This window comes from Pagrus major, chromosome 11 (genome assembly GCF_040436345.1).
Source record: "Pagrus major chromosome 11, Pma_NU_1.0".
Taxonomy (NCBI): Eukaryota; Metazoa; Chordata; class Actinopteri; order Spariformes; family Sparidae; genus Pagrus; species Pagrus major.
In genome coordinates this window covers 22,935,651-22,958,398 of record NC_133225.1, presented here as the reverse complement: position 1 = coordinate 22,958,398, position 22,748 = coordinate 22,935,651, and the positions used below count along the sequence as shown (strand labels likewise).

The window sequence follows — 22,748 nt, the reverse complement described above, 5'->3', positions numbered from 1 at the left end:
TTTGAATCGGCTATTGGTATTAAAAGAGGAGAGAGCAACGGAAAGGGTCACTATCATATCAGGCATGTGTGCTTAGTAGTAGTAGTAGTAATAATAATAATAATAATAGGAATAGTAATAACAATAATAATAATCATAATCATAATAATAATAATAATAATAATAATAATAATAATAATGATGAAAGCCTGCTGACTGGAGCCGCAGATATCTGAATTCTAGCAGTAGCCAAAAGAAACACATTGAGCAGGAGGAGTGAGCCTCACCTATCAGTGTCTGGCTCCAGGAAGACGTCGTCTCTCTCCTCCCCTGTGCCGGCTGCTCCTGGCACAACCAGGCCTGGTGTGGACGTGCTCACCATGGGAACCGACTGGGAGGCGTGCTCAGTGGTGTCAGACTGAGCCACCTCTGAGAAGACTGTTACTGGAAGAGGAGAACATAAAAACAAGATAAACTCACTGATTTTGTTGTAGCATCTAATGGCACTCCCTCATCAGCTTATTGATTATTTTAAGAAACTGCGCTGATGAAAAGGGTGGGTGTGTAGATAAACAGAACAGGTCCCGTCATATCAGGCTAGCAGAGAGACAGGTACCTGGTGCTGCAACTTGTAATGGTGTTGTGGGAACGCTGCGTCCACCAGACTCCTCTTCATGAGTTGCTAAAAACAAGGGGCTTTCATACATCCCAAGACCTGAAACCGGGAAAGAAAAAGCTTTAATGTTCTCATCATTCTGTAGTAGCTACAGCTGTCAGGGTGTTTAATGTGGTAGTGGGGTTACCTCCTTGGGACGCGAGCTGTCCCAGGTCAGAGTGTGAGGAGGAGCTGGTCTGGGGCATGTCGTCTGAAGGACCAAACCTGAAGCGAGGCACGCCGGCCACTTGGGGAGAACTGAAACAAACAAACAAACAAACAAACAACACAGTCAGGTTGTGCCCTCGGACAACAGAATAATAACAGTTCCAGGTATTTTAGGTTCCTTCAGCCACTTTTTCTGAATACTTGAATATAGAAATATGAACTCAATCCTCTGACTCTATAAAATTCAAAAAGGTATATGCCCTAGATGATAATCCAAGTCATCTAATGTCTGTCTTTTGTTGCACAGTTGAGAGCTGGTATTCTCTGGTCATTGATGTTGGTTGATTCCAACATTTCGGGAGGAAAAAAGACTGAGCTTTGTAAAAAATGAGTCCCATTGTCTTTGGTCCATACAATATATGACAATCTTAGAGAGTTAATGTTCCACGAAATGGCTCCACAAAATGCTGAAATATTCTGGTGTTCAGATGAGCAAAAACTGGAGTGGCTTTTTAATTTTCATCTTTCTAAGTTTGCCAACTTTGTCTCAAAAGCCTAGGTACTACAAAATAAGTTGGTCAGTGATTTAGGAGTCCCGCTCTATTCAGTGATGGTCTGAAGATTTTATTGTGAAAGATACTGTACAGTAATACAATAACATAATGTATATGCTGTACTATAGTCGTCATTTGTTTGGATTTATAGAGTCTTGTAAGCCTCATGTATGCTGGGCATTACTGTATGCATGGCCCCAATATATAAATTTCATTCATACATTCTAAAAAGACACAGAAGTTCTAAGTTTTAGTTATACTTCAAACTAAAAGTAACATAAAAAGAATAAAAGAAGAAACAAAATCATGTCATCTCTGCAGTAATTTTCCCGCAAAAATAATAAGAAATGTATTATTTGACTAAACAATTAAGTCAATATTGTTCTGCACAACTGGTGGTTTTGTTACTAAAAAACTTGGCATTTCAAATGTTTCACAGGAATTCTGACTTCCTGTTTGATGTACATGTGTGTGAGACTTACTGGATGGCCTGGTCAAAACCATCAGAGCGGTGTGGCACCACCAGAGTGGGAGTGCTGGGAACCATCCTGTCATCTTCATCATAGAAGTGCTGCTGCTGAGAGAGAGAGGCAGAAATAAGATAAGATACAAACGTGCAGATACACAGAAACACAGGAGTTAAAGTTTCACACCAACATGTGTGTAAATAATGAAATGACCATATAATTATGAGGTTATCTTATTATGGACGACTTACAACACTGCCAGACACCCCAGGAGTGAGCTGAGGGACCCGACGAACAGGGATGCGCTGTGAATGTACATTTTACACAATTAATTAGCAATGCTTGTGATCTAACCATGGAAATGACATTACAAGGTTAATACTGTGACAAGTACATTTATATTTTCCTTACTAAAGGACATACTACTCTTCATACCTGAACCTGAGCAGGTGGTCCCAGTTCTGATGTCGGGGCGGGGTGGATGTTCAGACGAGGGGGCAGCTGATGTGTTGGTCTACGTGGCGACTGGGGCATCCTTGTACCAGAGCTTGTGATTGGTTGTTCAGTAGAGAAGGCTTCCATTGTGCTGCCCTCGACTAGAACAATAGTGGACAGGCTCAAATCAACAGATGTCCATTTGTTTGATCATTTTTCAGAAACCAACTAACACACACTAAATTATTTATTTTACGATATTATATCGATTCTTTGGACAACGATACAATATTTGCTTTTGTTTACGTTAGGGCCGTAACACTGATATCACAAAGTCTGCCACAATATGATTCCTATTCGATCGATAAAGGTCCTGCAATTGACATGAGATTATATCATATGCCAATTTAACACAATCAATTACATTTATATCAACTCACAAAAAGCCACCAAAATATGATTTGACAACTTTATTACTGAACTCTTCAGTGGAAATATTATTTTATCAATGAGTCACGACATTTAAGTGGAAAATAACCTATTCTCATTAATAAAAAAGAAAGCACTGTTTTAGAAAGGAGTTGTGCATGGATGGAAACGGTGACACAGACGGGCCATAGAAATTTTAAAATAAAGGCGTATTTTAACAATGGCAGCGATATGAATCGATGTTTTCACTTTGCATTGATGCTACGGGATTGTTGATCACTGAATTGATATATCGATCCAGATCGATATATCGTTACAGCCCCAATAATTTAGAGACTTGGAAGATTTTTTAACAGCACAAATCATGTTTAAGGTCAAAAACAGATTTGAAAGCATCCACTACGATGATAAAAATGAGAGAAAGTAGACACGATACATAGACACAAACAATTTGAGGTAAAGAATAGAAAAAAAGCAACTCAGAGTTATCGTTCTGTCCTGGTTTATTGGGAGTAATTATTTGTATTTCTAACTGTAGCTCTAATGTAATATAGGGCCCCAAAATAACTTCAATTATGTTATTCATTTTCAAAGTAAAGCAACCTTTATGTGCCCTTTTGCCCTTTTTTTTGGCTACCACTTGTACCACTCATCCCTCAGACAGACAACAACATATTACTTCTTCTGCAGTCATCGTGAAGAGTCAAATATCTAATTTAATGACGGGACAGTTTGTGAGCGCATGTGGAGAGTCTGAGGTGGATCTATGTATGTGCGCTGTGTAAGTGACAGGGTTTTCCTGGATCTTACAGCTGGGTGTCTGGGAATCTGCTGGCCTCTGGGTGGATTCAGACGCCCCCAAACTCTCCTCTGTCTCCGTGCCCGGGTCTGTTACATCAGCTCCCTGAGAAAGAACAGAACAAAAGGAATTTGTGAGGAAAATGGGTGGAAGAAAAAGGAAAACCACAGGCAGAATGTAAAAAGTTGAAACAGGGAAAAGTAAAAAAAAAAGCAGTTAAAAATGAGAAAAAAATATGAAGAGGAGTAGCATAGGACAATGGGAGTTGGGTTGAATCAGAGGAAGCAGGTTATGGGATGGTTCCCACACAAAATAGATGCCAGGATATTCTGGCAGAACCCTACATACAGTTGATGATTAATTTTCTCCCTATATGGAACAGATGGGGGTTTTACATACACATGTGCTGGCTCGGCTCGTCTCAGTTTGACTCCGCATGTCAGCTCAGTGCAGAAGGGATTTGCATTTCCATTACAACAAGGCTACCCACTTGTAATAAAGCATTTGTAGTTGTAGTGGTGTGAGTAGTGGACGAAGAAAGGTCTGTAAATACTCTTCTCCCTGCAGTATTATTGAAAACCCAGCGCTAATATGTTTCATTTCCTATAAATTCTTCACAATAATATTCCCGTTATTTAGTTACATACAAGCTTTTATTATGAAGCAGCAAGACCAGGAAATGTTGAGTTTCACCGACAGTACTTTAACACGTGATGAAACAGTAAAATAAAGCAGATATCTGAAAGTACAAACAGGGACGCAGGAGAGAACTGAACTTTAAATCACAGCGATTCAGTTAGAAACCAGTTAGTAAAAAGAGCTGAAGACACAGAGTCTTTTTCTCTGGTCTTGTGCACAAACATGGCTCTTGCAATAGTAACACAGGCTTGCTTGAAGGGGAACACATTACTACATATTCTTAATACATTACCGAGCACCCATACACAATGTACATCTACAAGTTGAACCTTTCTTAATAAAATTATGTAAAATTGCTTGTTCAAAACTTTTAGGGTCCTCTCTCACTGCAGGGATAAGAAAAACAACGCATGAAAACTGAAAACCACTGAATGATGAAGGAGTCATGGATACAAAAAGCAAATAATAGGTCCCACCATGTTCAGTCCTTTAAAAAGTGAGGACACTGCTTTCTCATGTAATTCTGAGGAAGGCTTCACACAATGACTCAGATTTGTCAGCCCAATGACTACAAGTAAATTTCACCCAAAACATCAACACATTACATGATTCTGTGGCTGATTTTGACCTGAGCTGCCGTCTGTTTTCCTGAGTCTGTTTTTGTGAGACACACCAGATTTAAATTTGAAGTTTAAATTCAACCATAAGGCTAACTAAATAATTTCAGTGATATTTCAACAGAATTATCTTAATCATGTGATGACTACTGGACCCATCAGCCTAATATTTTTGTGCACATTAATGAAAACTCGCCCAAGAAGCAGCTTTCATGTTTGTGGGGATTCACAATTTTTGAAAGACCTATTTTACTGACTGCTCTGTGCGTTGACTGCTGACTCCTTACACTTCTTTCGGCTGCTCCTTATCAACGAATGCTTCCGTTTGAAAGTCATGTTAGTGTTGGTAGATCCTTGACTGACATTTTCACAGACACTGACATTTAACATGGTGTTTTGGAACCTGCATATCGTCTCCCATTCATTTCAGTACTCTCATGCATACATGCTGGACACACAGCCAGCCCTGCACTCCCTGTTGCCCACCCACATGACCTAGTCAGTCACTTCACCTAGTGCACACTTCTAGGTTCATGATAGTTTAATAAATGTGTTCCATTAAAAGAAAGCTGCACCGATCAGCCACATGGGTCCTGGCATTCATGTGGATGACACATGACACACACCACCCATCCTAACACCGTTGTGGACCAAGCACACCCCCTCATAGCAAAGGCAGTCTCCCCAGCAGGAGGTTTTACCCTGTAAGAGTCATTCACTCTTTGTAGCAGAGCTGACTCCCATAGTTTATATTTAATTGCTTTGCAATAAACTTGGGTCACTGTTGAAGCTGCTATGGCCTTCAAAAACTGCTCTCAAAAGCAATCCATTTAAAAAACACTGGACAGTGGTTTACACACCCTGCACTTCAAACAACTTTCACACATGCAGATTACAAGTGAAAGACCGTTTACTGCCCCTTTGCAGACACTGACTCATCCCACTGAACATGTGCAACCAAGACTCGAGTAAAAAGGTAAACAACTAAAGTCAACACATACACAGCTTTCACACAGACAGAAAGTTACGACACACGGCTAAAAAATGACAGTGAAATGAGACTATGGAAAAAGTGAATGTGCAGGCTGGAAATGCTATGTAAATCGCTGACTAAAAGCGTGGGAAGGGATAACGAGGCGTACAGGATGTGAGAGCTGTGTGGGTGAGGACAAATACAAGGTCAAAGTTGTAACTGTGAGTACATTATGTGTCGCAGGTAATCTAACCTCTGTGTCGTCTCCTTCGTAAGCCTCGTTGCCATCTCCGCTCCCCTCATTGCTGTCCTCTCCTTCCTCCCCCATCTCTCCGTCGTCTTCCTCCTCATCCTCTTCATCTTCCTCCTCCTCTTCCTCATCATCTTCTTCTTCTTCTTCCTCATCATAGTCCTGCATTGAGTGGTGTTCATAGAATTAGTGGCAGGAAAACCAAAAAATTTTTGAAAGACAAAATCTGCAACAGGTGTCCAATGACACATTATTTATTGCCTTTTTAAACGCTCACAGAAACACTCTACCTGCTCTTCTTCCTCTTCCTCCTCTTCTTCCTGGTCCTCCTCACTCTCTGTGTCTGTTACTATGACGATTACTTCCTGCTCCAGCTGGTCAGGGGTATCACTTTGGCTCAAGGTAACTTCTTGGTCCATTGAAACAGACTGTGAGGCTGCACCCTCATCTCCTTCCTCCAGTGCAGGAAACTCCTCTGTCTGCAGGGCGAAAGAATGGGCACTATAAACAACAGGCATTCTACATCACATACTCCATAAATGTGTGACACTGATACTGTATAGTTCAAACAGGTATTTAGCACATCAATTCTGCTGTTACTACTCCTGCCTGTTAACACTAAATTTAGTGGTACTTTCCCTGATTAGATTTAAATAGGACTTCATGGCAAATCTGTAAGTATTAGAGATTTCTTGATGATAAAAACAAAACAAAACAAAGCAAACAATAAACAAACAAACATGCAGCTGTCCATAACTCTTTGGGTATAAAGAGTATTAACTTATTTTGCAATGGCAGGTGAGAAACCAATGTAAAAGAAGAACTTGCAGCACATGCGGCCACTCTGAAAAAAAATTAACTGATGTGATGACCAACCTGACTTGCTTCTGCACCGTCACTGTCTGTTGGCACCACCCCCTCAGCCTCAGCGCTGTCCTCCACCAATACCTCCTCCTGAGAAGAACACGCAAAATCTACATGACACCCACAACTTAACTGTACAAGTTTTCAGATCATTAAAAATATCTAAAACACATATTACATCTTCTTTGCAACCCCCTTCCTCACCTCCGGACCCACTCTCTGGATGATGCGCAGCTTCTTAGGTATAGGAGCCCTGGAAGTGTCCTCCTGTGTGGTTTCTGTATCAGTGACCATGGTGGTGCTCTCCTCCTCCTCACGAGGCCTCTTGGACATGGAGGAGGTTCCTGGTGTTGCTGAAACTAGAGATAAGACATGACTTTTGCTTAGACTTCTCTCTGATACTGAAGGAAAAAAACAGTAAGTAATAAATAAACTGGAAACTGGAAGAGTGGCTTTCTGTATCAGCAATTACTGTTTAATATGAAGCAGCAAAAAAGCCAAACTTGTTCCCCAACTTGTACGAAACAATTCCATAAATTAGTGTTTGTTCAAACATAACTAACACCACAGTTTTTTTTTTTCATTTCAAAATTTGCAAAACAGGAGCCTGGGTGTTAAATCTAGAAATATGAATTAATAAAACCCTTTTATAATTTTGACTTGCTGTTCCACATAAACATCTTAACTTTAAAAAGTTTCTCACCAGTCCCAAACACAGAGGAGGTGGAGGATGTTGAAGGCCATTCCACCTGCGAGCTCGGTGTTGCCTCAATGACCACAGGCGGTGGCTCCTGATTGGCTGGCTCTGCATGGCTCACGCTCTGTTGCTGAGTTGGTTGGACGAATGCTGTTGCCTGCGTCTGGGTCTGCTGCACAGTCAGCATGGGGCTGGCCAGTGTGGTCTGAACGTTGGGACTGGCGGAGCGCACCGAGCCGCTGGCACTGCCGTACACAGTCACATGCTCCACCGGGGGGCCATCAGTGGACTGCATGGCTGTGGAGAACAGATTCAGCTTTTATTGAGCCTGTAGCTGCATTGATTAGACTAAACACACACATTTGGGGGATTTGGTTTACTGCATGTCTGAAGCTTTGCAGTGTCTTACCTTCTTGGGTCTCCACCTGTGTGGTGGGCATGACAGTAGCTGTGGGTGTTGGGGTGGGTACAGTAGCTGGGGTGATCATAGGCCTGATGCTTGCTCTTGGAGTGGGTTTGTTCCCTGGATTGACAGGCTGCTTGCTGGCTGTAGCCACGACAGGTGTTGGCTTAATGTTGGCAGTTGGAGGCTCAGATGTGCTGGCACTGACCGAGACAAAGATCAGGACATGAATATTGACTCTAAAATAATATACATTCAATTTAAGATAGACCTGGACAAGTCAAAGCAAGTGTTTAAAGAAGATCCAGATCTGTAGATGAGACTTCTATAAACCAATGCTGTACTGCAGTGTAATCTTAAAAACAATAAGCAGTTTTAATGGTTGTGTATCATACCTGCCCCTGTCTGCAGCTGGGGTTGTCTTTAGACTGATCTGCCTCTGTTCTGTGCTCCTCTGCTGCTCCTGGTTCTGAAAATCAGGACAAAAAGCAAAGTCACAATGAAGATCAACAAGACGCCGAGAGTAATGATACTTTAGTTTAATCAAAATGGCAACAATGTTACTTGACATTCTTTTTAGACATAAGGAAGCTGCCATTCTCTGATATTTTATCAGTACACTGCCCAATGAGGAGCAGTTGTCCCATAAAATGATGTAGGACCAAACTCTTCATGATCTCTGGCTCTAAGAACAAAACCTAAAAAGTTAAAGGCAAATTTGACATTGATGAAAAGTTCTAACTTCCACCCCTTGTCTTGACATCCTGTTTTTAGCATACTTTTGTACAGTGAACTCAGTCTTTTTAGGAAGCTGTTTTTGTTCTGTCATAGCAACCTGCATCAACAGCTGACTGCATGCAACATGGTTCCTCAGATCTTTTAGATGCGAGTAAAATAATCTAAGTTTGTTTAGTATAGTCAAACATGATGGGCTAAATGTTAAACCTCCCCACTGCAACGCGTTAAACTTCAGCTGACAGCATTCAGTGAAAAACTAAAATGTCTGGCTTGTGAAAACTTTAAAGCAGACTCTGACCTTGCTGGGACCTGCCTCAGGTGGCTCATCTCTCTGTTCTTGTCTCTCCTGTTGGCCTCGCAGGTCTCTCAGCTCTCTCTCCTGTCGACTCAGGCGGCCCTCGTATTGAGACTTGAGAGCGCTCACTCGCACCTCCAGCTCCTCACGCTGTTGCTTTAGCTCCTCATTTTCCTTCTGAAGCTGGTCTTTGGAGGCTGGACATAGATTAAGGTTTTAAAATTTAGGGCTGAGATTCAAAAAATAAATACAAAGCAGAACTACAATATAGCAACACAGAAGACGAATCTATGAAATATATAATTTATCACTGGTCCATTTGATGTAATATGAGGGACAACCTCTCACCTATAAGCTGATTGATCTTCTGCTTGGCAAAAACAATGGCCTTCCTGGTCTTCTCCTCCTTCTCAGTCATCTGCTGTCTCAGTGTGTCTTCCTGAGAAACTTTATCCTGCAGATCCTGCCTCAGCCTGGTCAGTTCTGCCTGCAGCCTGGAGGTCTGTTCTTGGGCATTACGTCCCTCAGTCTCACGCTCTGTAACCACCTGTCACAGGTCAAGAAGACATGATACAAATGAATGTCTGCATATAGAAAACACAAACTTATTTGGTATAGAACTGTCTATATACTGCCTTTTTTATGAATATTTTTGCAGTGATGTAAACTGTTAGTTATGCAAGCGACTACAAAGTAACTACAAAGGAGACTGTTCAAAGGGTTTGGCTGAAACTTGTGGTGTTTAACCTTGTTGATGTTCTCAAGCTGTCCTTCCAGCTCTCTGGTCTTAGCTTCGGCCTGGCTCAGAGAATCTCTGAGGCTCTGCAGCTCCTGAACTGATGCTTGTCGAGCCTCTTCTTCTTGGGATGGGCCTGCTGCAGCCTCAGCAACCATCTAGGGGAAACGCAGTATGAAAAATTAATTATGCTAAAAACAGCATAACAGGGGTGGCTTTAAGCGACTAGTCAAAATATATTGAAACATACAATACAACCATGAACTTTTTGTTGAAAGACTAAGGCTGTGAGAATAACAGCTACTGATCTCTCACCTTGTCATGTTCCACTTTGAGTTCATCGTACTGAGTTTTATAACGCCGTCCAATCTTCTTGACCTGGGTGATAGTCCGCACCTTCTCCTGAAGTTCCTGGTTCTTGGTCTCAACTTCCTTCTTCAGCATATTCCTCTCATCAGTTACCTTACTTATATTGTCACGCAAGTTCTGCATCTGGCTTTGGAGGGATGTGGTCAGATTATTGGTCCTTGATAGAGAGAAAAGAAGAGGTTGTGAAAATGTAGTGGCAGAAAAGAACCAGTTGGAATGGAGGGAGAAAAGGTTATCACATATGCTGCTTAATAAAAATTCAGCAGATAAATCATTCATAATCCCTCACCTTACAGCCTCTGCTTTAAGTCTGGAGTTCTCCTCATTGAGCTGCTGAATGCGTTTGAGATGAGCCTCCTTCTCTAAGTGCAGACGTTTATACTCTTCTGGATCTGAATCTTTTTGCTGGCTCACCAAATGCTAAAAGAACAAGAGAAGAAGTTGTTGTTTTTATTTATAAGTTTTATCATTTTACACCAGTAACACTTCAACTACTTTTCTTTATAACATATTTAAAGTAGCAAGACATCTACTTTTCCGATGACAGATGTATTTTTCCCCTTCAACATTATACGTTTTTTAATTTCTTTCTAGTCCTTTCACTGACCTGAGTACGAGCTTTCCAGCGCTTGATCTCCTCTTCCAGTATCTTCTTCTCTGCCTGCAGCATGCCACTCTTCTCGCTCAGCTCAGAGTTAGCCTGCTGCAGCGGCATGATGTCTGACTCAAGCTTTTGTAGCTGAAACACAGAAGGTGAGCTGAAATGTCTGGATTTGAGAGTTCACCCAGGAGTACTTCTCAAATACGTCAACAGCTTCTAATACCACGATAATAGAGTAAATCCAGAGTATATCATATGCAACACAACAAATTCAATTTTTTTCTTTAAAAAGATACCTTAGCTTGGGTTTGCTGCAGTTCTTGCTCAATCTTGTCCTTCTCCTCTCTCAGCATCTTGTTGGTCTCCATCAGGATGCTCATCGTCTCTGTCTTCTTCATTAGCTCATCGTGCTGAGCCAGGGTCTTCGCTGTCACCTGAGTAAGAATATCAATGGGCTTTTAGTCTAGGTTTGAGTCCTATTACCCAGGTTAGACTTGTATGAATATATGTCTTCTTATTGTTATTATTGACTAAATTGCCCTTGACCTCATGTCCTTGGAGGAAAGTGAGCAAACTGAGGATTTATTAACAAAGATAAACAAACTGTCCAAGAAAAGAGATTCTCAATTTTCCTTTAATCAACCAACTGGTATAAAAAAATATTGACAGATATTGTTTTTAGTGGACAGGAGTCAAAAAATACAAACATCTGAGTCTGTCAGCTAGCTTGTTCACTACACCTGCAATGTCAAATTCTGACCTTGCTGAAGAAAAAGTGTTGTCAGCAACATTATTGGTAAAATACCTGCATCCTCTCCTTTGAGGCACTTAAGCTGTCCTGCACCTCCTTCAGCTCTCGTTCCAGATGCTCCACCCTCAGACGGTAACGCAAACTCTCCCCTTGAGCAACTTCAAAACGAGACTCTGCAATCTCCTTCTCCCGACGAACAAACCTGCGATGGAGAACAAATAAGGATATCAAAAATAGTGAAGGACATTTTTTTTCCCTTCAATTTACTATAGACTTCATTTGACTCTTTAAGTACAAGAAGGGAAGAAAATGCTTTACCTGAGAATCTCTAGGACTTGATCTTGAGATTTGCCCTCTTCAGACAGGGAGATGTTCATTGGACTTTCACTGGCAGCACGTTGCAAATTGTCAGCCATCTTGCTGCTCATCGTCTGGATCTGTTCATGCAGGAGGGTGTTCTGCCTCTGCAACTCCTCATTGCGGCTCTCCATCTTGGATGTCTCCTCCTTTGATATGAACAGAGAAATTTTAATCAAAATGTTATTACTTTAATTTCTATTAAAGACAAATGATAAGTAGTAGCTGAACAAAATAATTACAACACCTTAAAATATGATCAAATTCAATGTCCCTGATATAAATGTCTTATAATATGCAGTTTTACTGTGAAAGAGATGTTCCTGTGATTTTATCTAATCCTGTCTGGTCACCACCTATATGTGCATCATTCTCCTCAACAACTGACCTTGAGGATCTTCTCCTGCTCCTCCCAGGAGACCCTTGCCTCCAGAAGCTCAGCACTGGTCCTTTGGGCTCTCTCCTCCAGCTGGTGTCTGAGCTCGACGGCCTGCAGGGCCTGAGCCTTAGCAGCCTGCAGGGCCTCTACGTCTGCGGCATGCAGCATCATCTCCCGCTCATACTTATCTTGTGCTTCAGCTGCCAGCTTCGCCTGGGAAACGGAAAAAAACAACAACAAAATAACGATTTGCTATCGTCCTCAGATGTTAAAGTAAAAGTGTGTAATTGCACTTGCACTTTTGGTTGCCATTGGAAAACCTGACAGTGAGATAATTAAATGTCACTCAAGTCTTTTCATTGCCTGATCCATCTTGACATCTGGTTGTCAGTTTTACCAGATGTTTTAGCGATATAGTAAGCTGTTTTTAACATTACTTGATGTTTCTTCTTGCTTTGTGATCACTCAAAGAGGTATGCTGAGAGAGGAGATCTACGCTGATTTTAAAGAATTTGACAGAATATAACAGGATACAATGAACCTTTGCTCCCAATGGAATAGCCTTTTATTTCTGAGATATATAACTAGTTGTACAGAGAGATATTTTATGAAATCCATATTATGTAAAATACAATGAGTAAAATATGTACATGAGGAAAATGTTGTGGCTTTTTCCCAGTTTAATCTGGAGGAAATTTCTTTTAAAAGTTATTAGAAAACAGGAAATTAAATAGTGATAAGTATTGGATACATTGATTTCAATTACATTAAAAAAGTGATTGTATAGGCCTCGAACCTGTAACATTCCCATAAAATAAGAAATGTTCATTGTAATCCTTGATATAAAATTGCATAAGAGCTGCTTACCTGCTCCTGGCTGTCTTTTAGAGCCTGCTGCTGGTGGGCTTCAGATACCGCCACTTGCTGAAGCACTGACTGGTGATCTGCCTGGGCACTGCTGAGACTTCTCCTCAGTCCGTTTATCTAAAATGATGTATAATGTCAAATAAAACAGAACATCAAAACACCTCTCACAAGCTAAACTTTGTTTTAGCTTCTACATTTCTCCTACATTTTAAAAGGAGATTGGCAGCATTTTGAATCAGTATGTATAAAAATAGCTTAAAATGTGAGATGTAATATACCTGCTCCTCCAGAGAGGCCTGGGCTCTCCTCTTCTGCTCCTCCAACTCCTGTTTCTCCTTCGCTGCTTCCAGAAGCTTCTCCTCCAACCTGCGGTGCTGCTGCTCAGCCTCCTTCATACGAACTTCAATGGATGAGCGTGCTTGCTCTGTTACCTGGTTAAAAAGAAAAAAACATTTATTACATTTCAATCATATAAATCAAAAATTCCCACAGTGCAATAATATCCCAAATGTTTTTCAGAGGTAAAAGCTAAGACATACATCACTAATTGCTGAAAATATTGTCAAACTTTCCAACAAAATTTCAAATCAGTGTTAAACAAAAGATCAAAAGCGATTCAGATGAAAATGTAACATTTTGGCTTGTTTTAAATAAAAAAATCAACTGTGCACATTTGGGAAAGTCAGGTTTCTAGCCAACACAACACCCAAATACTATGAGGTGAGAAAAAAAATTAAAAACCTAGTCCAACAACTAAGTAAGCCATGTAATTGCTTAATTGGCAGGAAAAATGCTGACAACTTCTGTCAACTGAAGATTATATCATGAATACCTGGTAGACAGATGCACTGGAAATCATGCAATAAAAAGTAATGATAATAAATTTCCACACTTTGGCACTTAATGTCAGATAATTACCACAGATGTGTGAGCAATTATGTGGGAAGCAGGCAATCCTGTATTATATTTACACAACTATTTATGATTTTTTTAATCGTTTTTGTGGTTGCGGTCAATTGCTTTGACTGAGACGTGGCACGCTGACAAGCAGTTTGGATTTTTCTTTTGCACCTGTTTCTCTTTGTCCAGGGACTCCTCCAGGCTCTGAGCCATGGCTCTGTACTGCTCCATGCTAGAGGTGGCAGTCCTGAGGTTCTCTGCCAGCTCTTCTGCCCGGGTTTCAGCGAGCCGCAGGCGGCCCTGTAGGTCCTCTCTGTCTTGATCTGAACCCTGCAGGCCTAAAAACCAGGACGAAGCAGTGCCAGAGGTAAGTAATGAAATTTGACAACAGTACAATTAGTATGTGCCTTAAAGAGGGGAGGGAGGATGGATTGTGGATAAATGAAAACACCATTACATTGTTAAGAGTCTGTGCTTAAAAACTCATTGGATTTTATATTTGATCTGTCTCATATAAACTGTTAAAAGAACTAAGTTAGTTAGTGAGACCATAGCATCTTAGCATATATATTTGTTTTTAAAAAGTAGGTCAAGTATGAAACTGGGTCAGTCGAGAAGGAAAAAGGACAGAACTTGTAAAATTGGGCAATTTACTTGTCTTATTAGCGTCCCAAAAATGCAAACAAGCATGTAAATGGTCAGAGTAGCACACAATAATTACACAGACAGTAACTTTACAAGATGCTTTAAATGATTTGACTTCCAAAGACGTTAACCAAGGTATTGTTTTGCTTGAATTTGAGGTCATGGGATTTAATGAGGACCAGGGAAAGCACGATACGTTTAGGCCTGTGCATGCATGGATTACTATGTGTACTGTAATGCCGGTTACGTTCTTCTGGGTTTGTGCTAACCTCTGAGAATGGGTGTAGATGGGGAGCTGAGGGGGTGACGAGCTTCGCTGCTGCCTTGTTGCAGCCTGAGGGTGTTGAGCTCCAACTCGGCAGTGTTCAACAGCTCCTTGGTCTTCTGTTGTAAGGCCACCTGTGTCTCCAGCTGTCTCTTTGCATCCATCAACTGGATCTGTACATGATTAAAATGATGTTGTATGGTAAACAAAATATTCAATGGCTGCTCCATTTGATCTATATTCATGAGCTGGGGTGAGTCTAGGCATGGATGCTTTTAATTTTCAAAGAAGGTGTGTTTCAAGATTAAACAAGGTGGTACATTGTTCTTCAAAGACAGTAAACAGTATTGATTTATTATTACTCAACAACAGCTCGGACTTAGGCAAATGTGATTTAGGTGCAACATCCTTGTATAATGGCGGAAAAAAGATGGTCAACGATTCAAAGTTTTTCTTACTTCCTGGTTTCTGCTGAGCAGGTGGCGCTGCTCTACCTCGTTCTCCAGCCTCTTCTGCAGCTGGGAGATCTCACGTTCCTGCTTCTCCAACTGGCTGTTTAGACGCTGACGTGTATCAGTCTCCGAACGCTCAAGAGTGGCCTAAAAGAAGGCAGCAGTTATGATTTTGAACTGTGTTTATGTGAGCTTGACACAATGAGCAAGAAATATCACACTCATGGATTACCTGAATGGTCTGGAGGTTGGTCAGAAGCAGGTTCTGGGTCTGTTGTTGGCCCAGGATTGTCTCCTTCTCCTGATTCAGCCTGGACTCCACCAGCTTCAGCATGTCTCTTTCCTTACGCAGGCTCTCAGCGTGGCCCTAAGAAACAGGAGGAGATAAGACAAGAAGGCTCAGCATTAAAAGGCAAAGAAAACAAACTTGGGCATAAACACCATGAAAAAGGACAAGGTTGTTGTAATGAATACAAACCTCAGCCATGGCCACTTTCTCTTTGGCAGCTCTCAGATCCTCATTCAAAGTGTGGATGGTCTGCTCATGCTTCTGCGTAGCAGCGGACATCTTCTGTTCTTTCTCTCTAAGGGAAGCGATCTCTTTCCTGTAGCTCTCAACGTTGTCTTGCAGCATCTCATACCTGATGTTTTTTGACACAGACATCCTTTTGAGTGACATATGTGCTCTCCTATGTACTTTTAAAACAGATTATGGGGTGAGTAAACTAGAAAAAGCAATGAAGGTCTAGAGTTACATCAGAATAGTAGTTACTTTTTTAATGCAAGCTGTTCCTGCTCATGTTTTTCACACTAACCTCTTGGAAGCAAACTCTAGCTGGGTGGATATCTTGGCATTCTGGGAGTGTAGGTCAGAAAGCTGCTCCTGGAGCTTCTCATTCTGCTCCATCAGTGCTTTGTCACTCTCCACACGCTCCTTCTTATAGGTGGAGAAGACCTCCTGCAACTGAAGATGCAACCAGACAGAATTTGTTTAATGTCAACAGTTAGTTATTTTTTATCTGAGAAATAGCATTTTTACATGGGTGACCAACACATGTTACCCCAGGCTTTGACCCATTCCTATGAGAGTGCTGCCGAGTGTTTTTACTCACATAAACCTAAATCCTTTTCAGTTCTTATTTGTGCACTTGACACTGTTGCACTCTTTAACTTTACTCAACTTCATTCACATAATAACTGATCTCTTAATAAAGACACATTGCCATCTAGTGGCAGAGGTCATAAGTGAATACATACATAAATACAGTTCTACAGGTTGCCTTGCTATTTTTCAGTGATAAAATCTGGACAGCTGATGCTATGGGAGTAGATAACCTACATTGCTGAGATTAACACACTCAATAAAAATACTTCTTATATCTACATCTGTTGTATATTTGCTGTTGGCAGCTGCAGTAAAAAATGTGAAAATATCAGTTTAAATGCTGTCTGCAAATTTGCAAATATGGCACTCACCTGTCGCAAAGCTGCCTTGGCCTCCAATGCTTCAGTTGACTCTGTTGCCATGGAGACAAGTGCAGTGGGTGTTCCAGTGGCGGGAATGGATGAAGGTGAGCGTCGGGGGGTGGAAGTCAGGGAGAACTCCTCAGGTGGTGCACCTTCAGGAAAAACACTCAGAAGTTCAGTCAAATATGAAAAATCACAGCAATGTATTAGGGCAATTTGTGCTGCTGACTGAAACTTAACCATGCTTTTTACCATAATCGAAGCAGCTAAATGTGCAAGCACAGGATGTCATGTATTCTGTCAACCGAATGTAATTTGGTTCTTCTCGTGTCCGTTACCTTGCTGTGGGAAGCTGACTCCAGTTGCCTGAGCCAGCAGCACACGGTACATGTCCCTTTGCCTGACGATGGACTCAGTCATCTTAACCTGTTGGCTGCGTTGCTCTTTCAGGGACTCCAGCTCAGTCTGGGCTTTGTTCAAACTCTGCTCCAGTTCACCTCGCCTGTAACAGTTCATACTTCTTAGCCCAACTAACAATTTGACGTCTTTAGTTACTTATAATAATGGATTTATGAATATAACAATGGGTTGTTTTAAAGCTTGCCATGTTTGATCTTAAGCATGTCTTTCATCACACAAAAAAATTTCTACGTCAGCACACATTCTAACATACTTATTGCCAGTGGCCTCAAACTCCTCCTTCTCCTGGGCATCACTGAGCTCTCTGAGGGCCACCAGAAGACGCTGGTTCTGCTTCTGTAGCTCCTCTACACTGCGGAAGGTCACCAGGTGTTGGCTGATCACCTCTGATGTGCTGCTGACGTCGGCCGAGCTCACCTCCTCCTCATGAACAACATGGTTTCCACGAGCCTCTTCTAGCTCGATCAGCAGCACACGCACCTGAGAGGAAAGACAAAGGATGGAAAATAGAAAAATAAAAATGTTGAGAAATCTGATAATGCATATTTTACAGGCATTATTTTTAAAACTGGAGGAAAAAAGTGAAAACACACCTGCTGGGCCATGTCTACCAGCTGCAGTTCACACCTCTGGTTGTCCCTTTCCATAACTGAGGAGCGCTTGTTAGCTTCATCAGCCTCCTTCTGCAGACGGTGCACCTCCTTAAATAAACACACGTAAAACATTTTTTAAAAATAAAATACTAATTGTAGTATTATTATAGTATTATTCTTTACTAACCAGTATTGATCAGTATTATTTTACTCATTTTGGTCCACTGAGAAATGTATTTACTCATTTATCATACTAACCATAAAATTTGCACACATTAAGCATGTAATGACCAACACAACACAAACAAATCTATGATGGAGGAAAAGCAGACATGTAACCTAATAAAATCTTGTCTTTTCTGCATTACTCACCTTAACAGCCTGCTCCAGCTTGGCAGAAAGACTGGCCACTGACTTCTGCATGCGCTCGTGTTCGTCCCTTTGCCGTTTGAGGATGGGGGCTTTTGCTTCCACTTCCTGCACAATGTCATCCAGGTACTTGTTGACCCGTTTGTTCTCCAAACGCTCCAACTGCAGCTGCTCTTGGCTCTCCACATATGCTGTATACAACTGAAAATACAGATTACAGCTTGTATCAAAACAAGACAGCCCAAAAGAAACAACTTTGCTGTGCTAAGTTAGTTCAACACTGTTTACCGAGCAAGTAGCACAAGCAAGTAGATAACAACTAGATAATATCGCTTAACAGCCCCAAAAATGTGCATTCTAAATGCAACTGTCCTACACTGAGGTATTTCCAAGTCAAAACCAAACCAAGTATCAACTTAACTTGGTTTACCGACTGCATTAGATCGATTAATGTAGCAGTCCATTGCAACGCATCAATATCAAAACAATTTTCACAAGGCATAACCTTGGATCTATTTCCAAATTCTACTAGTATCTAATTAAGTGATTTGGGTGTTGAAATTCAGTTGCACATACCTCTGTCAGCTTCATGCCAGGCTTGATCTTGGATACAGCAGCTGCTGTTGGAGACATTGTTGTCATTTGCTCCTCTGTGAGCACAGATGTACCAACAGGGCCTGGACATTCAAACAGTAGAGGAAAGATCACAGGTTAAAGTTGCTGATTTAAGAAAAGCAAACATTCAGGGATTTTCTTTATTTTAAATCCAAGAAAGTTGAGTTCAGGATGTCCACAATGTAAAAAGTGCAATGAAGCCAAAAATCACCCCAACAAACCTCTGAGTTTAGAACTTGACAGCAGCTCATTGGCATTGTCCAACTCTTTCTCAAGAACCTGGATCCTCTCCTTTAGCTCAGCAACACTCTTGTCTGTGGCACCATTCATCTCCTGCACCTTCTCCTCAAGGGCCTTGTTGGCTGAGGCAGAAGAAGTAAACAGGACAACCATCAGCAAATAGCAATAACTGGAAACTACATTAACAGTTAAACCACGAAGCAAAATGTGTCTGAAGAAGTCGAGCACTAAATAATGGGAATGGTAGTAGTGGTCATAGTGTGATAGCCTTGCACCTTCTCCAGCATCCTTCAGCAGTTTATGCAGTTCTTCCACTGCCCGACTCAGCTCCTCACTTTTTGCCTCAGAATCTGCTGCTGCTCCCTGTCACCACAACAACAGGGTTAGTGTTGGTAAAAGAATGGCAAAGGAACTTAAACGTAACAGTAAATAATTTCTCAGTCATAGTAGATATAAAGCACATATGTCAAACCACAGATGAAAGAAATAAGCAGCATTGATTTTGTCCTCAGCGACATGTTTGGAAAAGGAAAAATGTCTAGCTGTGCGGCATCACTGCAATAAGCCTGCACAAAAATTCTTCCTGCAGTCAGATGATTGAAGTTTATGTGAGTCCTGGCTGGTACTACATTACTATCTTCACATACATGAAAGGTGATTTTAGAAGTTTAAAAAAATAATATCAAAAAGTTATTGCTGTGATTTCACCCTTAAAAACATCATCTAATCACAAATTCGAGAAGTCATTTGGTACTTGAATATTCTATATGATGTGAAACAGTGATACTTCCTGGACTGAAATTAATCATTGGGAGTAAATTCTTTGTTGGTACAAAGTAAGGCATCACATCAGATTCTTGTCATAGCCGTACCTTGTATAGATTGGAAAGTTTAATGTTGGCATTCAGCTCGTTTCTGAACTTTTTCTCCATGGTGACTTGCTGTTCCTTGGCCTAGAATGAGTAAAAACCTGGTCATAAACACTGATGAGTTTGTTGCAGAATATACAGTACAGGACAAAAATTGAATTCTTGTTTCTGTGTAAATGAAGACAGAGTGAAAACTTGGGATAGGCTGTAAGAAATACCACACACATACTTCTTTTAGTTTGCTGACCAACTCCTCATTCTGTTTCTGATGGTTTTCGTTTGAAGTCTTCAAACTGCTCACTTGGTCTTGGAGTCTTTTTAACTGAAAGTCAAAAGGAAGAAAACTTTAGTAAAGACCGTAAGAGATGATGGTAATCATTCATAACTGAAGAAAGTATTTAAATTGACTCAGTACATAAAGTAGCAGAGCTCTGGGCAGGAAAAGTAATCTGTACAAAGTACCAACCATGTACCATGTCTATTGCAAAACTGCTGTCTATACATATAAAGTGATGTACTTCAACAAAATGAAATACTGTCGTGCCAATGTTTTCTGTTCATCCATCCAGCCATCATAGCTTTATTCCTCCATGTCATTCAGCTTTATAAACAAGAAGAGACATGCCTCATCTTCCTTGTTTTCCAGGTTGCACTTCAGTTCCAGGATCTCGTTTCCTTTCTGTCGGGACAGGGACAACATCTCCTCACTCTTAGCCTTCAACTCTTCATTCAGCCAAGATGTTTGGCCATTCAGCAGCTCCTTCTCTTGTTCCATTCGCTTCTCCTTGTACTGTAAAGGCAAAACAAAACAACTTAATTCAGAGACATGTTTAAAAGGGAATATGCTGACTTTAGTAGGCAGTTATAGCCGTTTACAAAGTCATTTCATCCACAGAAAACTCTGATGTTAAGATATTATAAAAAATCATAGTAAAAATGACAAGAATGCTCACTTTAATGTTGACTTCAGCTGCTTCAAGTTCATCTAACTTCATCTGCAGGGCCATCTTAGAGGTGCTGACTTCTACCAACTTATCGTTGTGTTGCCTGAGGTCATCTAGTGGAGCAACAGAAATAACACAAGTGCCATGAGTAAGAGCTAGTTAGTATTTACCAACAGAAACAAAAAGAATAGCTTTAACAAATATCTAAAGTCTAATTCATCTATCCATACCATTTAAATGCTCCACTTCCAAGGATCTTCTCTCCAGTGTTCGCACAAGCTCTCGCTTTTCTGTCTCCAGTTCCTCTTTGGCTTTTGCCAGCAAAGTCTAAAACACATGAAATATTTTTACCATAGGGATTGCAAACACAACTTTCAAATGAAGCGTTTCTTACAGACTACATGTGAAATTTTGGAGACAACAATATAACCATTCAGTGAGTTCAACTATAAAGTTAATTGAAAAAGTTGGTCCATTCTTCAACATGGAGTTGAAGCATTTCCAATACATGTTTCTCTCCATGTACTGTATGCCAATAGGAAATGCAAAACAACAAAAACAATGATGGATGTTTTTTTTATATGCTTTAGGAGACACTTGGTGTTGACAAAAGCTTCTTAAAACTGTTGTGTGGATGATCGTTGACGTGTTGACAGAGGCTTGATAAAATCAGAAAAATACAGCAAACAAATGTAGGCAAGTCTTAACATCTGGAATATATACGGAAATAGAACTGTACTAAAGTTAGCAGATAAGTTGATTGAGTGTAGACATCACCCATACTGCAACTATTACAACAGCACCACTAATTACATGCAAGTCATCACCATGTAGGGTGGCTGCAACTAAGGATTATTCCATTATCAATTAATCTGCCGATTATTTTCACAACTCGTTTAGCCTACAAAAGATCAAAAAATTGAAAAAAAGCTTCTCACAATTTTCCAGTGATGTCTTCAAATTATTTTTTTTGTCCAACCAACAGTCCAAAACTCAAAGACTCCTCATTTACTATCATAAACTTTTGTAAAACGTGGCAGCAGCACATATTAACACAGAATATAACCACACAGTAATATGACTGAAACAAATTGATTATTATGATCATGGCTGATTTTCTTTGCCTTACCTTCTCTGATGACAACCTCTCTTGACCGGATTCATATTCCCTGTTCTTCTCACGCACAGTTTTAAGTTCATCGTCTGAAGGGGGGATTTGAAGAAAGTCAATATCATGAAGTAATACAACCCAGAAGAGCTGAGTCAAGCTGTAATGTTACAGTACGTTCAGTCTAATTTACTCTTACCAAGCTTGGTAAACTCCTCTTTGAGCTTAAGATGATCTTGAGTCTGGGACAAAAACTCCTCCTGACATTGAGCGAGCTGTTTCACTTTTTCAAAGAAGTGTTGCTCTGGAGGAAGGTTAGCAGAAACAGACATTAAATGTTAAAACAGTTAGCTGGATACCTCTACTTCATGCAGCTATTTACTGTTCAATGTCATCTTGTTTATGTCAATGCTCACAGCTAGCATGTAGGTTAGCTAAGGCTAGCATTAGCAACAAATCGTGGTAGATGATAGCCGGCAGTTTGACCTAATGTTAGCTTTAGTACACACTCTGTAAGCCATTGATAGAAATCTAACACAATTTACAACGTGAGGTTAATGTGTTAGTATGTTTAAAGATAAATTATGAAGTTTAACTTTGTGCCGTTAACCGACATGTGTGCATGATGAGCAAAGCAAAACACTTTAGCACCGCTAACTATCAAAATTCCGGGCTTTATCTTACCGCTGTCAACCCGAAATTGTTCCTGCTGTGCTTTCAGAGAATCGATTTCATATTGCTGATCCGAAAGAATCCTCTCCAGTTTGTTTTGAACTGTTTTTGGTAACTTAGATACCTCGGAGCTCTCCAACTCCTGCAGCAGCAGTGCCGCCATTTTT

The 22,748-nt window shown here is 40.7% G+C and overlaps 1 protein-coding gene across 4 annotated transcripts in view; it reads right to left on the bottom strand.

Annotated features, from left to right (window-relative positions):
* Window positions 1-22,748, bottom strand: part of tprb (translocated promoter region b, nuclear basket protein) — a 24,772-nt gene extending 2,024 nt beyond the window's left edge. For 2 of the 4 annotated variants that reach the window (XM_073476176.1, XM_073476178.1), the window contains exons 1-48: window positions 22,594-22,748; window positions 22,109-22,213; window positions 21,931-22,004; window positions 21,032-21,128; window positions 20,811-20,914; window positions 20,483-20,647; window positions 20,087-20,179; window positions 19,861-19,941; window positions 19,264-19,351; window positions 18,970-19,110; window positions 18,710-18,810; window positions 18,137-18,334; window positions 17,765-17,872; window positions 17,425-17,651; window positions 17,090-17,253; window positions 16,761-16,903; window positions 16,100-16,248; window positions 15,763-15,925; window positions 15,517-15,651; window positions 15,291-15,431; window positions 14,837-15,005; window positions 14,094-14,260; window positions 13,301-13,453; window positions 13,023-13,139; window positions 12,165-12,368; window positions 11,738-11,925; window positions 11,474-11,621; window positions 10,965-11,102; window positions 10,675-10,806; window positions 10,357-10,487; window positions 10,014-10,224; window positions 9,710-9,856; window positions 9,311-9,509; window positions 8,966-9,159; window positions 8,325-8,398; window positions 7,936-8,132; window positions 7,533-7,823; window positions 7,034-7,188; window positions 6,842-6,919; window positions 6,256-6,444; window positions 5,969-6,127; window positions 3,498-3,591; window positions 2,259-2,419; window positions 2,075-2,128; window positions 1,839-1,933; window positions 783-892; window positions 596-694; window positions 267-423 (exon numbers count right to left, since the gene is read on the bottom strand). In XM_073476176.1, the coding sequence (XP_073332277.1) occupies window positions 267-423; window positions 596-694; window positions 783-892; window positions 1,839-1,933; window positions 2,075-2,128; window positions 2,259-2,419; window positions 3,498-3,591; window positions 5,969-6,127; window positions 6,256-6,444; window positions 6,842-6,919; window positions 7,034-7,188; window positions 7,533-7,823; window positions 7,936-8,132; window positions 8,325-8,398; window positions 8,966-9,159; window positions 9,311-9,509; window positions 9,710-9,856; window positions 10,014-10,224; window positions 10,357-10,487; window positions 10,675-10,806; window positions 10,965-11,102; window positions 11,474-11,621; window positions 11,738-11,925; window positions 12,165-12,368; window positions 13,023-13,139; window positions 13,301-13,453; window positions 14,094-14,260; window positions 14,837-15,005; window positions 15,291-15,431; window positions 15,517-15,651; window positions 15,763-15,925; window positions 16,100-16,248; window positions 16,761-16,903; window positions 17,090-17,253; window positions 17,425-17,651; window positions 17,765-17,872; window positions 18,137-18,334; window positions 18,710-18,810; window positions 18,970-19,110; window positions 19,264-19,351; window positions 19,861-19,941; window positions 20,087-20,179; window positions 20,483-20,647; window positions 20,811-20,914; window positions 21,032-21,128; window positions 21,931-22,004; window positions 22,109-22,213; window positions 22,594-22,744 (6,839 nt within the window). In that variant the 5' untranslated portion in view covers window positions 22,745-22,748. The remainder of the gene's footprint in view (window positions 1-266; window positions 424-595; window positions 695-782; window positions 893-1,838; window positions 1,934-2,074; window positions 2,129-2,258; window positions 2,420-3,497; window positions 3,592-5,968; window positions 6,128-6,255; window positions 6,445-6,841; window positions 6,920-7,033; window positions 7,189-7,532; window positions 7,824-7,935; window positions 8,133-8,324; window positions 8,399-8,965; window positions 9,160-9,310; window positions 9,510-9,709; window positions 9,857-10,013; window positions 10,225-10,356; window positions 10,488-10,674; window positions 10,807-10,964; window positions 11,103-11,473; window positions 11,622-11,737; window positions 11,926-12,164; window positions 12,369-13,022; window positions 13,140-13,300; window positions 13,454-14,093; window positions 14,261-14,836; window positions 15,006-15,290; window positions 15,432-15,516; window positions 15,652-15,762; window positions 15,926-16,099; window positions 16,249-16,760; window positions 16,904-17,089; window positions 17,254-17,424; window positions 17,652-17,764; window positions 17,873-18,136; window positions 18,335-18,709; window positions 18,811-18,969; window positions 19,111-19,263; window positions 19,352-19,860; window positions 19,942-20,086; window positions 20,180-20,482; window positions 20,648-20,810; window positions 20,915-21,031; window positions 21,129-21,930; window positions 22,005-22,108; window positions 22,214-22,593) is intronic. The other 2 variants (XM_073476177.1, XM_073476180.1) reach the window with 1 other exon arrangement.